Source organism: Amphiprion ocellaris, chromosome 13 (assembly GCF_022539595.1).
Source record: "Amphiprion ocellaris isolate individual 3 ecotype Okinawa chromosome 13, ASM2253959v1, whole genome shotgun sequence".
NCBI classification, from domain to species: domain Eukaryota; kingdom Metazoa; phylum Chordata; class Actinopteri; family Pomacentridae; genus Amphiprion; species Amphiprion ocellaris.
In genome coordinates, this window is record NC_072778.1 from 5291726 (window position 1) to 5308330 (window position 16605).

The 16605-nt window shown below is 38.5% G+C and overlaps 1 protein-coding gene and 1 long non-coding RNA gene across 3 annotated transcripts in view; both read right to left on the reverse strand.

Moving 5' to 3' along the window:
• LOC111563482 (probable carboxypeptidase X1) overlaps positions 1-16605 on the reverse strand; it is a 47231-nt gene that overhangs the window by 16438 nt on the left and 14188 nt on the right. For both annotated transcript variants that reach the window (XM_055016385.1, XM_055016384.1), the window contains 3 exons: positions 14535-14694; positions 14364-14455; positions 12357-12480 (listed from right to left, as the gene is read on the reverse strand). In XM_055016385.1, coding sequence (XP_054872360.1) covers positions 12357-12480; positions 14364-14455; positions 14535-14694 — 376 coding nt within the window. The remainder of the gene's footprint in view (positions 1-12356; positions 12481-14363; positions 14456-14534; positions 14695-16605) is intronic.
• Positions 1526-12347, reverse strand: LOC129350321 (uncharacterized). The gene is made up of 3 exons (XR_008603692.1): positions 7234-12347; positions 6449-6607; positions 1526-5513 (listed from the first exon to the last, which is right to left on the reverse strand). It is a non-coding gene; the product is annotated as an uncharacterized LOC129350321 (long non-coding RNA).

Consider the following 16605-nt stretch of genomic DNA (forward strand, 5'->3'; position numbering starts at 1 on the left):
TTTAGTTTGTTCTTTAGGCGTTGGCTTGCAGCTTCCAGCAGTAAAATCGTCTTTAATGTGTTTCTTGGTGTGTTTCAGGGCTTTGTACTGGATAGTTGTCTTGGTAAATGTGGTTCTTTAGCCACAGTTAGCACATGGTGCTGATGTGTGCAGTGATTAGTGGATTTGGTGCAGCTGAGTTGTGTCTTTATCTTGGCTGTAGTGAGTCTTCAGAGGTTTTTGATCAGACACGTTCTGTATTCTTGTTTGAGAACCAACGTTGGTTGTCCAGAAGGTAAGAGTTCCTGTCCTGATTCTCTGTTCTCAGAGGTTCTCTGGTAGGCTGCAGGAGACTTTAGCGTTTGGGTTGTGCTAGTTTGGTTTTTGTACGGTTTCTTTTGGACGACTATCTTGAAGCCCCTCCATGTGGTTTAGTGAGGTTTTCTGGAACAGTTCTACAAAGCAACCTGCAGCAGAAGAGACTTTGAGAGTTTTTAGTAAGTTCTGGAGACCAGACTTTAGAGCAGCAGAAACATTTGTCAGCAGTTTGAGCAGGAGAAGGTGAGCTTCAGAGTAGAAATGAGACGGAAACCTTCTTGACCCGTGTGGTGAGATCCTGTACCAAGAGTTTGAGCAGGTTGTGAAGAGTCTGTAGTTCTTTAGTCTGAAAGCACAAGAAGAGTCGACTCATTAAAGGAGAAAACAGGAGATATTGTTGCTTCTTCTGTCGCTCTGCAGTTTCTTTAGACTGAATATCAAGTTTATATTTTAAATGATTTCCCATGTGAGCCCAAGAAGACTTCAATAAACTCCCTCCATCCCCTGAACACAACACATTTTATTACCATGTTAAATCTTTTTTTTTTTTGTTTGTTTTTGAGTTTTAATCATAGTTTTAGCATAGTTTTTCCTCTTTGCTTGTTTAGTTTTGTAATCTGTGTGAAAGGTGCTAAACAAATAAAGTTGAATTGATAAAATGAATAATTGACTCATGATTGTGACAACAGAAGTATTTTCATTGTGATTTAAGGGTTTGTTTAATTTTTAAGGTTGGGGTTAAAATCTTGACAGAAAAAAAAGATTAAAGAAATAAACTACAGTAAAAAAGCAATTAAATCAAAGGAAAAAAACATTTAATATAATAAAACTTTTAAAAAGAAAATTAAACATTAAATACAATTAAATTATATTAGACGAAATATTTAATTAGATAATTAAACGGAAGATACAAAGCATGTAATTATGAAATTAAACAAAAATTTTTAAACAAAAATATTAAACATTAAAGATGAAATATTTTAGATAAACATTTAAAAAATACAATTAAACAAGAATATTACACATATAGAAAAATATAAAACATTTAATTAGATTATTAAACCTTTAAAAGTCTAAACATTTAATTAAAAAAATAAATGTTTAATTAGAAAATTAAATCTTAAAGACAATAAAACTTTAAATAGGAATTAAACAGAAAATACAATGAAGCATTAAAAAAAGAAAATTAACCATTAAAAGGTGGTAAAACATTTAAAAAGAAAAACCTTAAAGATTTAATCGAAAAATTAAACATTGGGAAAGAAAACAAAATTTTTCAAACAAGCCGATAAAACATTTAAAAAAACAATAATTAATCATTAAAAAGACAAAACATTTCGAAATCAGATCAGACATTAGAACAGAATAAAAGGTGAGAAAAGAGCAAAACTAAACATTTAAGGAGAATCAAACTAAAGATAAAACCTCTGAAAGGGCACCAGTTAAACTTTAGAAGATCAAATTAAACAGAAGAAACAATAAAATGATCAAAAAAGCAAAAACAGAAAAAGGCCTTAAAGTGTTTTCTAGTCTGAAATTAAAAGATCAAGTTGTTTCTTCAAACATTTCCTCTTTCTATGTTCTTGGTTTGATTGTGGACAGATTTACTAAGTGCTCATTTCAGAAAACTGCTTTCCAGATAAAGTCTACTAGTAGTTGAAGGCATTGATCAAACTAATGTTACCTTCTGAGCTCCACAAACTTTATTGTTCAGTGAAGAGAATCAAAGTTTGGTCAGGATTTCTAAAAAACCCACAGGTGAAAGTCTGAGAAGAACTCAGATGGTCTAAATGTGAAATCAAGACTCATGGTCACAAGTTTTAAGGCTTCTGTTAACTAGAAAGTTCAAACTAACAGAGAAGTACTGAGAAACTTTTAAGATTTCAGTCCTCAGACTGTCTGAAGGTTCAAACTAACAGAGAACTACTCAATAACTTTTAGGTTTTCAGTCCTCAGAGTGTCTGAAGGTTCAAACTAGCAGAGAAGTACTGAGAAACTTTTAAAACTTCAGCCCTCAGACTGTCTGAAGGTTCAAACTAACAGAGAACTGCTCAAGAACTTTGAGGTTTTCAGTCCTCAGACTGTCGAAAGGTTCAAACTAACAGAGAACTACTCAGAAACTTAGAAGATTTCAGTCCTTGGACTGTCTGAAGGTTCAATCTAACAGAGAACTACTGTGGGACTTAGAAAATTTCAGCCCTCAGACTGTGTGAAAGCTCAGGTCCTGAGGACTCGGGAGGTGTGGAGGCTTTGGAAAGTCTTGGAACTGAGGGTTCCACCCTCCAGAACAAAGGCTGAAGCCCAACCTCCTGAGAAAAACGGTCGAGTCGAGACTCCAGTTAAAAAAAAAACTCGAAAACGACAAAAAATAGATGATAAATGCGCAAAAAAAAGAAGAATTAGCATCTGAGCGAGTAGCTCAGGAGGATAAGAAGAGGACTACCAAGTGGAAGGTCGCAGGTTCAAGACCCGCCACTGGCAGTTTTCTTTCTTTGTCTTTGTCAATCTTTTGATAAAAATTTAAGAATGGTCTGGTCTTGAACCAGCGACCTGCAGCTCCATAGGCAAATCCTTAACTCACTGAGCTACAGATCAGATACAAAGAAATAATTTCGTCGTCCCTTTGGCATCGTAGTTCCTGAAGTCACCACATGGGCTGAGCCAAGGCGGAGTCTGGGTGGAGTCAGGGCGGAGAGTAGGCGGGGAGGTGGGTGGCGGCCTCCCCCCTCTACTCCCCCACCACCCACCACACCTTCCCCCGCCCGACGAGTTCTTCGAGTCTCGATGAGTTCCTTGAGTCTCGACAGGTTTCCCCGAGTTTCTTGAGTTTCCACGAGGTCGGAGGCAGAACAAGTTGTCATGAAGAGGTGTTGAAGTCAGCCAGGATGGACTGACTTTTTACAGCGACTAGAAGGAAGACCACTAGAAGAGCAGGTCTTTAACCACCATCCATAAAATCCATGGAGTCAGCTCCAGAGAAATGAAAGAAGGTCAACTTTTATCAACCTCCATCCAGATGTTCAACTTGATATCTTTGAGATTTTTAGCACCACAAACCTTTAGTATCACACTTTATTATCATTTCTTAGGACTTTAATGGAATCCACCAGCAGATTAAGTTTTTGTTGAGGAACTTTATTCTTGTCATCGTGGGACTGCAGTATTTAAAACTGTTCCTTCTATTTGACCTCATGTTTATTAGTTTTAGTGGAGAAAGTCTGAATTGTCAATTAGTCTCTTAAAAACTAAATAATAAATTGGATTAGTCAAGAGGTCTAAATTTCTTACTTTGTCATATTTTAAATATGACAAAAAAGTATAAAAAATAAAGCATCTTGAGACAATTTGACCTGTAATTGGGGTTATATAAATAAAATTGAATTAAAAGTGTATGTATTTTGTAACGTTGGAGTAATTCAGCCATATATGTTGGAAAACACATTTTCTTTGTCCATTAATCTGTTGATTGTTTTCTCCAGTAATTCATTTCTTGTTTTGGTTTATAAGATGTCAAGCCCAAATATATTCAGTTTACCGTCATAAAAACCAAAAAGATTTACATTCATGATGCAGGAATCAGGCAGTTTTTCACTTTTTATCTTAGTTTAGTCAGAAAGATAGTTGATAATGTGTGAATTGTTGCAGCTTGTGAGCCGTGAAAAGTTTTAATCTTTGGGGCCGAGTGTCAGAAAACATTTAGAAACCAACATCAACAAAACACTCAACAAAGATTTGAACATCATTAAAGGGAAATCCAACTTTTGCATGACAATGTCTAATTAAAGGACATTTATTTCCAATGTAAATGTGTGATATTCATCCTCTGGAGCTTTCTCTTCACATCATCTTCCACCTGGACTGCTTTGGTCGGGAGCATGTGCAACAAACATTTGAAAAACTGCACTTTAACATCAATGAATGACACTGAAGATTAATCTCTACATAAATGAGACTGACTCTGGATGTGCTGCTCTGTCATTAACTCTTAAGTTTAGGGAAAGTTAAAACAAAAGAAGACAGTTCAGATAGGACTTGAGAATGAGCTTATTTTGAACAAACATCTCAGACTTTCTGAGCTTCAGCACCTCTAGCAAGATAATTTAACAACAAGCAACTCAAGAGATCCAGAAGTTGGAGAGAGTTAGCTTTAGCTGAGCCAAAGAACATGTGGGATGCTAACCTAGCAAACATTTCAGACTTTTCTCTGTGAATTCTGAGAAATAATTTCCTATTTAATGACAGAGCTACACATCTTAACTCAGTCTCATTAAAACAGACTCTAATTCAGTGTCATCCATCCATATTAAAGTGCAGTTACCCAAAATGTTTGTTGCATGAGCTCCAACAAAACCTGTCCAGGTAGAAGGCCACTTTGACAAACAGGAAGTGGACGATTCCAAGCAGATTTATAGAAGGGGGAACCGAACTGTACTAAGTGTGGTCGAGTATAGAGGGGTGTTTTGTGGGTTTTTAAGGCTGATAATGATTATTTGTGAGACATTTGGAGTAGATATTCATTTGCAGTAAATGAAAGTATTTAAAATCTTGAGTTAAACTTAGAAGAACACAAACTCTGACAGAAAACTTTGTTGATACGTTTTCGTTTTGTTTACAGATGTAAAGTTAAAGGAGTTTTATTCGTTACGTATAACCAATCAAATCACTCCAGAAGACAGAGCAACCACAGGTAGATAAAGGTTCAGAGCCAAAGTAGCGCCATTTTTAAATGTATTTATTACCGTAAATCAGTAAAAAATAAAATACTGATATTCAGTAAATCAGTCAGCCCACAGTTACTACAATTCTACAATGTATGTCTCTTTCCTTTGACTTATTATTTGTACAATCTACGATGTATATGATGGTGTTTTTTTCATACCAAAGGCTATACTATGATGTTTTCTAAGAGACATATGATGCTACTCTGTTCTGGCCCTGGGATGCTGCACTCCTCCTCTGTTGTTTTCTGGATTGTACTCAGCTGCATGCCTTCGTCCATCCGGCCTCCGTTGACTCGTCCCGCCTGCCGTCTCTGGAGCTGAAGCTGGATTGGAACAGACCAAAGTACAGTCCAATCACGATGCCAGCTGCCTCTCAAAAGGCTCCTTCATCTGGCAGGTGGCACCACTTCTTCTGAGGGGAAGCTGAGCTGGCCTGGCAGAACTTTGCAGATGTGTTCCAGTGGTTGGTGGATGTGTGGGGAGATAGAGAGGGACCTTTGAAATGTTCAGAAAGGAAAACAGGGAACCCATTGGTAGTTTTAGTTTAGGGTGCTACTGTGGTGTGTTTTTGGGTTTTAAGAGGTGAACAGGAAGAGTTTTTTTTCGTATTGATTATCTTTTACTTTGTTCCTGGTTGGAATGCCCATCAATGTCAACATGAAGTTCACTTTTAGTTCTGTTGATTTATTTTTATTTTACTAACACCCATTTGTTTTTAACCCCCTCACATGTTGTGTTGTTGTAAAGTTACTCTTTCAAATAAATTCTCGTCTAACCCTCTGGAAACCAGCATTTGGACTGTTTTTGTGTTGCTCCTCACCTACTGACAGCTGTGGACTAAAGGCTATACTATGATGTTTTTAGAGCGACATGCTATACTATGATGTTTGTTGGGCGACACGCTATACTATAGGCTTTTTTAAGTGACATATTACTGTGACGGTTTTTTGTTTTAGTGTTTTTTAGTTTTTTTTTAGCAACATATAAGAATTCAAAGAGTTTTAAAAGTTACTATACTTTTACTTGTGCAATGAAATTATTATTCTATGGCATTTTTTAGATGACATATTATACTCTGATGTTTTCTTGAATTACATACTATTTTGACAATTTACTGCACTATGACATTTTTTGAACCACATATCATACATGACAATTTTAGGCAGCATCCTATCATTTTGCGCTTTTTGAACCACATAATAATCTATGTTTTTTTTTTCTTGCCAACATGCTGTACTATGAACTACAGGCCATACTATGTTATTCTTGAAAAGTATACTATACTTTGACATTTTCTGAACTACATCCTATAATATGGCGTTATACACAGAGTGCTTTGGTTACATGTTGATTTATAATCTAGATTTTTTTCTGTTTTGTTTTTTGACAGGATTACCACAGACCTGACTGTGAACACCGTCAACACCCACCTGAGGGAGACGCTGCCTAAGATCTCAAGGCTGCTTGGTCGTGGTCTTTCTGGCACGTACTCTTCCAAGATGAGCCGGGAAGTTTAACACTGATGGAATGACACCAGGTCTAAGCCGACAAACTTCCAATTCCTCCTCAACCCACAGTCTCTGGGAAACCTACATGGAGTAAGAAAAGTAGACAGAGAAGTAATTAAGTCTGTACACAACATATTAAAAAGAAATCATGCTAATAAATTAAGTACAAAGAACTGAATTCGCCAATATACTGGAGACCAGAGCTATTTAATTTGATAAGTATAACCTTGTTTAGTAACATTTCAATTATTTGAGAGCAGTCCTAAAGAACTGCCTGTAATCTCAATCATAAAATGGGTTTGGAGGAAGAACATAGATGGTAATCTGGATATACATGAGTTAGGCTTTATAACTACTATTGGTAGTATTGGTGGTAGTAATAGCAATGTGACTACTACTAGTAGTAGTGATAGTACACTACTACTGCTGATACTGGCACTGCTACTACAACTTGTAATACTATTACAAATGCTGATACTACTTCTATGACTCTGACAGCTGTTTATACTACTACTGCTGCTTGTACTTTTAGTATTACTACTACTGCTTGTACAACTATACTACAGCTACTATTAATTGTCTGGTATTTGCTTGTCTAGCTGCTAGCTCGCCTTAGCATTTTGCTAGTGGCTAACTAGTTAGCTCTCATAGACTGGAAGCTCTCAACAAGATTTCATAATGAAAAAAGAGCCAAAAACTATTCTTACCTATGAAAAGTCATTCCAAGTTTGCTTGTCTCAATCGTACGACGCAGTGTGTAACTGTATGCAGCACAGTGAGCCGGCATACTTGTTGTTTCCGTTTTCACGCCGTGTAAATCAACGGAATGCACTGAAACCTTGCCCCCACTAGCTTAGCCTCGCCGTAGCCGCAGCTCAAAGGGGCGTGTCCTATCTACTCATTCATATCTATGACAACAACGATGGCTGCACATAAGGACACCTGACGTTGATTAGCTGCGTAAATACCATTATATACAGTCTATGGTAAATACGTATGTGAATCGCATCATTGGCTGCAGCAGCCAGTCACCGGTCACTAACTGACTCACATTGAAAAATAGCACAGAATGAATTGTTACGTGTTTATTTTATTTACAATTTTGGTTGGATTTTTTTTTGTGCGCAGCGCAGAATTTCTGTGCGCGGAGACCGTGTCAGCAGTGCGCAATTGCGCACGTACGCAGCTTAGAGGGAGCAGTGCTTTTAAAAACATTTATGTATGCTGTCCAGCGTTCAACTATTAGTTAAAAAATATAAAAGAAAAAAATGCCATTTCAAAGGGTGAATATCAAAGACAGGGATTACAAAAGCCACTTACAAACACCAGCTAGCCGTATTAAAACTTCTTTAGCAGTCAAAAATCTGGCAGATAATGACTATATCGGGTTTTTGATACACTACTACTTCAAATTTTAACATCAATACTGAATCTGTTTTTTTTTCTTCTTCTTCTCTGGATTAGTAATCCCAGCCCCAGTTTCTGTAGTTCTTGGTTCAAGACCAGCCAAGTGTTGGTGCCCCCGGAGAATACCAGATTCAGCAGTGTACAGATCCAGTCTGTTTTACATTTACAGGATAATCTTTTTTATATATCAACATGTTTTGTTATTCTAATATACTTAAGCTAGAGTACTTTACTGATCCCCTGAGAGAAACTGTAATGTTGCAGCAGTAATTTGCATGTCACGAAACCCTCATAAAAAACACAATTTTAAAAAATCATACTAGATAAAAAGAAAACAAAACAACAAAGACTAAAGATGAGATAAGTTGAAATTCCCAAAGTGAAAATTAAAGTTGAATGTGCAAAGACAAGTCTTCTCTCTACGGCAGTGTACAGCATTATTGCAGCGGGCAGGAATGACTTCCTGTAACTGTCCTCACTGGAGAGGAGTTAAAGAAGCCTCTAATTGAAATTCATTCTTGTAATGCATCTAATAATGAGAAATCTACCCTTAAAACCTCTGGTGAACCTGCAGTTTCTGTGTTGTCAAGGCACAGATGCACAGATCAACATCTGTCACTGACCCCATTGAAGGACCTGGATGTATTTTCTGTTTGGTGCACATACACTGAACTGGCAGGAATCTCTGAAATCTCACACATCCTCCTCAAAACTGTTTTTGAGGAGGAGTTTCAGCTCACTTCACTGCTAATGCAACACTGCAGAGGAGTTTCTCACATCGTAGTTCAAAGAATCGTCTGATTTGGGTTTGTGCAGACTTTTTGTTGTAAAGCATACATGTTTATTGAGGAGATCTGTGCAGTCGGTGTATTCGGATTAATGTAACAGTTTTAGGTTTGGTTGTAAATATTCAAGATCTTCTAAGTCTGATTCCAGAGTTCTGAATCACTGCTAGTGTTTAGCAATTAAAAAAAAATAATCTAATGAAAACAAAATGGTAATTTAGTGGGACCATCAAGCTGCTCTAGAGAGTGAAAGTGAAGGAATGATTAGTGTCCTGATTGTACAGTTTCTGATGAAGATGAATTGTACTCAGTGTGTTGTTGGTGGAGTCAGAAAGAAACTGTGAATAAAGTAAAATCTTATAAAAATATAAATTACTCTTAGCAGAATGTGTGTCCAGATTTGGTCATACTTGGTAAAAATCTGAACTCCAAACTTTGTTTTTTTTTTTCTCTGAGTAGCAAACTTTGTGGGAAGAATGTTTTGATATAATAGTTCACAGATGCTCTGTTCATAGTCTAAAGCCAGTTCAAGTTCTTCAAGAGCCAGAACTGTAAACCAATAATTCAAAAGATAACAGGGCTTATAGAAGTAAATTACAGCAGTTATCTAAATATGAGAGAAATATGCTCAGATTGATGATATGCTTGGTCAGAAGGTGGTCATTACGTACATATATTAAGGATGTCTACTAGCTTTTGGTGCCTGGCTGATGGAAATACATTTGGAAGAGTGTTGAGCTGCTTTTCTTGTTTTGTTTGAAGCCGTTGGGTAGAAAAGCCAAATGTACAACTTGACTTCTGACTGCAAGATCCATTGATTGTTAAGGTATTCATTTTCATCCCTGCTACTGGTTATCTGGTGTTTGACTTGGCTGCACAGGGTTCAGTTGGTGTTAATATTCAGAAGGAAAAGCAGAAACAAAAGGGAGATATGCTTATGAATATATGGTCTACTTGCAAGGTTGTGGTTACTATCCCAAGCGGGCAAACAGCAGTATTTTTTTGCGTGATTCCTAGAATAGAAAGCCTTTATTGTCATTATACAAAGTACAACGGAATTTAAAGAGCCACTCCTTAAGTGCACAAACAATATACGCTTTAAAACATTCTCAAACTCTAAAACTCTACATAAAAACACAATTGTACTAGCAGCAGTAATATATGCATTGTGAGTGGTAGTGCACAGAAGTGAGGTGGTTATTTTTGCACCCGTATGAGGTAGTTGCATTCACCGAAATTCCTTTGCTTTTGTTCATTTATTTATCTAACTTCCACAGCCATAAATAAGTATTAGTGTCCCAGCCAAGAGATGAGCATCAGCAACAGCAGAAAAGCTTTGAAAAAAAACTGAGAAAACAGCATCAATGAGGTTACATAACTGAAAAAAAGGGAAGAGGCTGAAGATTTGACGTCTTTGAACCCACCGATCCAACTGTAACCGCTGAAATGATAAATAGTGAAAAGTTGGAGCATAAAATCAAACCAAACCAACGCTGGTCTGTGGAAAAAAAGACTGAACAGAGTGGAGGGGGAAAAAATGATGTTTTCCTTCATTAAAGCTGCAGTCATCGGGTTAAACAACAGACAATGAGGCTTGAAGTGAAAAAGGACATTTTTGGAACTACATCAAGGTGAAACATCCTCTGTCAGACTTTATGCACTTGTCTGAGCATTACATCCATCCATCCATCCATTATCTATACACCGCTTAATCCTCACTAGGGTCGCGGGGGGGCTGGAGTTTATCCCAGCTGACTCGGGCGAAGGCAGGGGACACCCTAGACAGGTCGCCAGTCTGTCGCAGGGCTACATATATAGACAAACAATCACTCTCACATTCACACCTACGGGCAATTTAGAATGATCAATTAACCTCAGCATATTTTTTGGACTGTGGGAGGAAGCTGGAGTACCCAGAGAGAACCCACGTATGCACAGGGAGAACATGCAAACTCCACGCAGAAAGATCCCGGGAAAGCCGGGACGCGAACCAGGGACCTTCTTGCTGCAAGGCGAAAGTGCTAACCACTACTCCACTGTGCAGCCCTGAGCATTACATTTGACAACTAAATAACCTAGCAGTCTTCGATTTGGTAAGCCTCCCTCTGCTCGTCTGTGCTGCCTTCGCTGCCATGTGTTTTGGCGGGAAAACGTCTCCAGACTGCTGCCATGTGGGCTGAGCTGAGGAGGCCAAAGAAAACATTTGTACACCTCAGAGCAAACAAAGAGGAACTCCAATCCGTACAGGGTTATTTTTCACACAGTGCTGCACTGTAGGAGGGTTGAGATACAGTGGGAACCAGTGTACGAGTCCCTGCTGACCCTCCCACCCTTTATTAGCGTGTGAATGCAAAGAATCTGACCCTTCCTGAAATGGTTCCTCTCATTAGTAGATAAGCGATACTGACAGGTTTAGTTAACCCTGTGAGGCCAACAGCTGCAAAATGATATACATTTCTTTTTTAAGGCCACATTTACATAGTCAACGGGTCTTATATTTTGGCCTCACCTTTCTACTGGACAGTACATGCATATACTCATCTCATTTCTTTGTTTTATTAGACTGGATATGTCCATATGCAAATGAATAAATACAATATCTTACATATGTTTGGGTGACTATCAGAGTATGTAGAACATTTAGTTACTAGGGAACACATGCATTAGAGTAGATTTTGAGCTTGTTATGTTTGTGTTGGAGTTCCACACATTATGATGAGGATGGCAGTAGACAAAGCTCCTGACGCATTGCATGGAGACTCTGCACCTCTAATAGAAACGTAATGTACGTGAGGATTCACTGAACTAAGTGCTAAATACAATTCAATACCTATTCTAGCTGGAAACGGCTGATTTTTAATGGAATATCTCCATAGGGGTACAGAGGAACATTTCCAGAAACCATCACTCCTGTGTTCTAATGCTACATTGTGTTAGCTAATGGTGTTGAAAGGCTAATTGATGATTAGGAAACCCTTGTGCAATTATGCTAGCGCATGAATAAAACCGTGAGTTTTCATGGAAAACATGAAATTGCCTGGGTGACCCCATATTTTTGAATGATAGTGTATGTATGTATCTATATTGTTAATCTGCTATATTACGCTTCTGTGCAGCACTTATTGTTCATCATGTCTGTCCACAGTTTATCTCTCTGAGGCTTCTTCCCTGTTCTCTTCCCTTAGAGAGTTTTTTTTGGGGGAGTTTTTCCTGATTTAAATCAAGGATCTACGGACAAAGACTCATGTATAATGTACAGATTGTAAAGCCCCTTGCTAATATTTCATCCAGTCATCCATTATATACCTGCTTTAACCTGTAGCGGAACACTGGACCATTTCCCAGCAGACACTGGGTAAAAACAGATTTATACTCGCACTAGTGGCAAGTTTAGAATCCCCAATTAATCTGCCATGAATGTATTTGGACTGTAGAAGGACGCCACAACACCTGGAGAAAAGTGATGCAGCCACAAGGACAACATGCAAACTCCAAACAGAAAGGTTGACCAATATGTTTCAATCTAGAACTGACCTGACTCTTGGATCTCCTTCGTTTTAGAGATGAACAACAGTAAAAGACGTTTTAGAGGGAAAGTTTACTCTCTCGCAGCTTTCACATCACACTCTGTGTCTCACCCAGCTCGTGTTTTCCTGGATTGTCAGAGATCTCCATGACGTAGAGCTTCAGACCGGTGTAGCTCTTCCCGATGCTGTAGATGCGAGTGATGTCAGGACACGCATCGTTCACCGACTTCATCAGCTGGGAAACAACAAAAGCGATTAACACCGTCATGCACAACAGTGTCATTTGGAGCTAATATTAATTTCACATGTTTTTCCAGTAGATATTTCAAAGGTCAGCTCTGCTCTTGATTCCTTGTTGGTGTTTAAGTGTCTTTACCTTGTTGCATAGATAACTAACTTCCAATCCTGGTATCCTGAGTTCATTTAATGACTGCCTTTGTGATGTCAAACAAAATGTGCTCATGTAAAAAAGAGATACTTGGGGGTTTTTGCAAGCACATGGCACATTGCCATCCGCTGGTTCCCTCTGGCATCAAATCACAGCAGTTGCAAAGAGTCACCTGGCGCCTGGTTGTGAGCACCACATCACTTGATTTCTACAATTTGTCATCTTAGAAATATTTTTAAAAAACACAATAATTTTTGAAGGTGCAGACACCATTTAACACACTTTAATCTTGCCAGGCGTGGATTACTACTACAGCCTTTTTATCTGGCTGAACCATAACTCTGTTGATTGACTGTACAGAACTCAACTCTATTAGACAGAGCCGCCACACACAACCATGTCACTTCAGTTTCAGCGTCTTTATACTGGCTTCCAGTGGTTTCAGGAGAGAGTTTAAGATTTTACTTCTAAGGCCCCTACATGGATTCTCTACCAGCTATACACTCACTGGCCACTTTATTAGGTACACCTATGAAATCCAAGTGTAAAACTGTAAATATATCTTTAGAAAACAGGATACAATTACTAATGAATGCAACAAAATGTATGTGTTTAATTATGGAAAGAAATGTTATTTTCAATTATTTTACAACATTTTTTGGATCAAAATATTGCTGCTTTCTTTACTATTTGTTTTCCTCAGGATACCTAATGAAGTGGTCAGTGACTGTATATAAACTCTTTGTATCACATGTACCGCTACACACTTTAAGATCTCCAGGCTGAGGTGTTTCGTCCTCTTTAGTTTTCAGCCAGATTCTTGGAAGTGTTTTCTGCACAAGGAAATCAGGTTGGTTGAGTCAGTGATCTTCTTTAAGTCCCTTCATAAACACATTTTTATATGAGTCTTTCCTGATTTGACTTAAGTTGTACTTTCCATTGAACTTTCTCTCACTTCTTTTAAAATGTTTAAAACTACATTAGTTTCTACTAATTGGTGTTTTTATCTGTCTTTTACAATCTGATTTTATGGCTTGTATGTGTTATTTTCTGCCTTGTGAAGCACATAGTAACTTGGATTATGAAAAGCGCTCTATAAATATAGATTATTATAAATATTATCTTCTCTGATCAGCTTTTGCTTGTTTGTGCTGAGTCTTGTTTGGAAAGTTAGACAACAAAACATGAATATCGGACCGTGTCAAAGGAACCATTAAGCGCCCAAACAAAGCAAGTTAGACGACTGAATGAAGTGAAAATTTCTCCCCGATTCACTTTTTGACTTGTCATTGAATTTGAATATGACCACTACATCTACAACCATCAGACCAGTGGAGTCTAAAATTTCCTCTCTGAAAAAAGGGAATAAAAATGTGAGTTTGCACAATGAGGATCAGTGTTTGTCTCTGTGGGCTGGACGGTGTCTTCAAACTGACCGCTGGTAGTGGCAGCACAGTGACGACGCTGCCTCGAAGGAATGAAGCCTCATGTACTATTTGTTTTTCGGTCAGAGTAGAACCAGAGCACACACATACACTGTGGGTGTCTATCTACTCACTACAGCACCACAAACTACTGGATTTGTTCATCTCTGGTTGAGTTTACTAAAGATGCTTTTTGACAATACAGCTCTATTTAAGGTAAAAAAAAAATCAACTTGTTGCATTAAATCGCAGTTAGAAAAGAAAAAAACAACAAAATCATTATCATTATATCAGACTCTGTCCTACCTTTCTCATCTCCTTGTAGTTGTGGTGTCTGAAGTCCAGTTTGTCTCTGGACTCTGTCGGCTCCATCTGCCATGCATAGATATTATTAGGATCTGTGAACAGGGAAAGGTGTGTGTCACAGCTGCTAAACACGGTGTAAAAACATGTGGATAGAAGCTGTTCAATTCTAACCTGGGAGTGCGCAGCCCAACACTTCAGCTCTCAGGCAGATGTCCCCTTGTGTCCCGTTCTGATACCAGGTCTGTGGGTTGATCCGAATGTAGCGTGCCACTGTGGAAGTGTTGAACAGGGCGAGGACGGGTGTTTCTGCGTCCTGGTTGCCTTCAAATACCTGCAGCACAAGGAGACACGATGAGTAACGCCAAATCTTCAGACCTGACCTGTGGAAAAATGAAATGCCTGGCCGGTGCGCAAGTAGATTGGTATTTACAGATACAGGTACTGTATATTTACAGATGTAAAAAGCAGTACAATACATCATAATTCTGACTGTGTATCTGATGACAATAACAATCTTCCTTCTGCTTGCAAAACATCTCCATAACGCTAACCATCTGACCAAATTCAACCTAGTAGCCTACAACTCAATCTCTGCCTGCCACTTGTTTATCCACTTCTAATTTATACTTGAAGGGGTTCAAAGCAGAGTGGTCTAACCCACAAAAAATCCAAACTGAGTTTAAGATAATTTCTGTAATATTTTATGGTCTAGATTTTAGTGGCAAAGTGGTCTAAGCCATTGCCCAAATACAGTGGCACTTTGAATGTTAGACCATTCTGGAAAACACAAAACTTTGAACCCATTTTCCTCAAAAACTACAGAAAGTGGGTTAGACCACTCTGCTTCCAAACCCTTCACTTTTCCATTTTGAACTTTTGCCTGCCTTGCTCATTAAACCACTGAAATAAAACAAATTCTTTGTACTGTTCAGAAGTGAGCTTTCCTGATGAAGCTACAACTGGTTGAGCCGCTAATGACTGATCAGGACAGCAGCTTAACCACAGCCTTTACACTTTCTTAAGCCATTAATCACCAATAACACTTCAATCAATATCATACTCTTCAGCAACTTTCAAAAGTTGATCTTTAGTGCAACGATCCAGAAAACCTTCAGATGGAGCAGCAGCAAAATCCTTCATGATAGCCGAGGCTTTAAAGCCTACAGAGAGAGAGAAAACAAACCACAACACAACCAGCATTGCCTGAGGTCAACTATTGCACAAAGGAGACACAACTCATAGCCCCCCCAATAAATGTGGAAGTCCCCCCATCTAAAACCCAAACTAACCTACCTCATTGACCCCTAGTCTTTGTGTGGGTTGGTGGTTGTGTATTTAAACACCAAACCCAGTAGCCCAGTTAGGCTTCTGGGAAGCTGGTTTCTCACCTGATAGATGTGTTCCAGAGACAACTGCTCTGATCGCAAATCACACAAACAAAACAAACTATACAAAGCATCAACGACAACAAGCCCGTTGCTGTACCTGCAGGAAACTCAATAAAAGCCAAGACATACCACGGAACAGTCACTCCTGTTGGCATCCAGTGACCAGGACCAGACTCCAACCAAGCAGAACAATCAAAGCAGCATCTCTATCCAAAAACAAAGAAATGCATCTCTCACACACAGGACATCCATCCATCCATCCATTATCTATACACCGCTTAATCCTCATTAGCATCACGGGGGGCTGGAGTCTATCCCAGCTGACTGAGGGTGAAGACAGGGGACACCCTGGACAGGTCACCAGTCTATCACAGGGCTACACTAAGAGAAAAACAATCACATTCACACCTACGGACAATTTAGAATCACCAATTAACCTCAGCCTGTTTTTAGACTGTGGGAGGAAGCTGGAGAACCCAGAGAAAACCCACACATCCACAGGAAGAACATGCAAATTCCATGCAGAAAGATCCCAGGAATGCTGGGAAGCGAACCGGGAATGTTCTAGCTGCAAGGCAACAGTGCTAACCACCAAGCCACTGTGCTTGGTGGTTAGCACTGTTTCCTTTCTTTGCTTTTGAGATTATTACTTCTCTTCCACTTTCTTCTAAACACTTGATTAAGCCACTCAAAATACTCCAAAACCAACACACTAAATTATATACAAGAAATGTTAATTAAACCAGTTTTGTTTCTATAAAACTGTGAAACCTTAAAATTATACCAACACCATCTAATAAATGGTTACAAGAAGCCCTTTGGAATGAAAAAAAAAACTGTTGGAAAACACATAT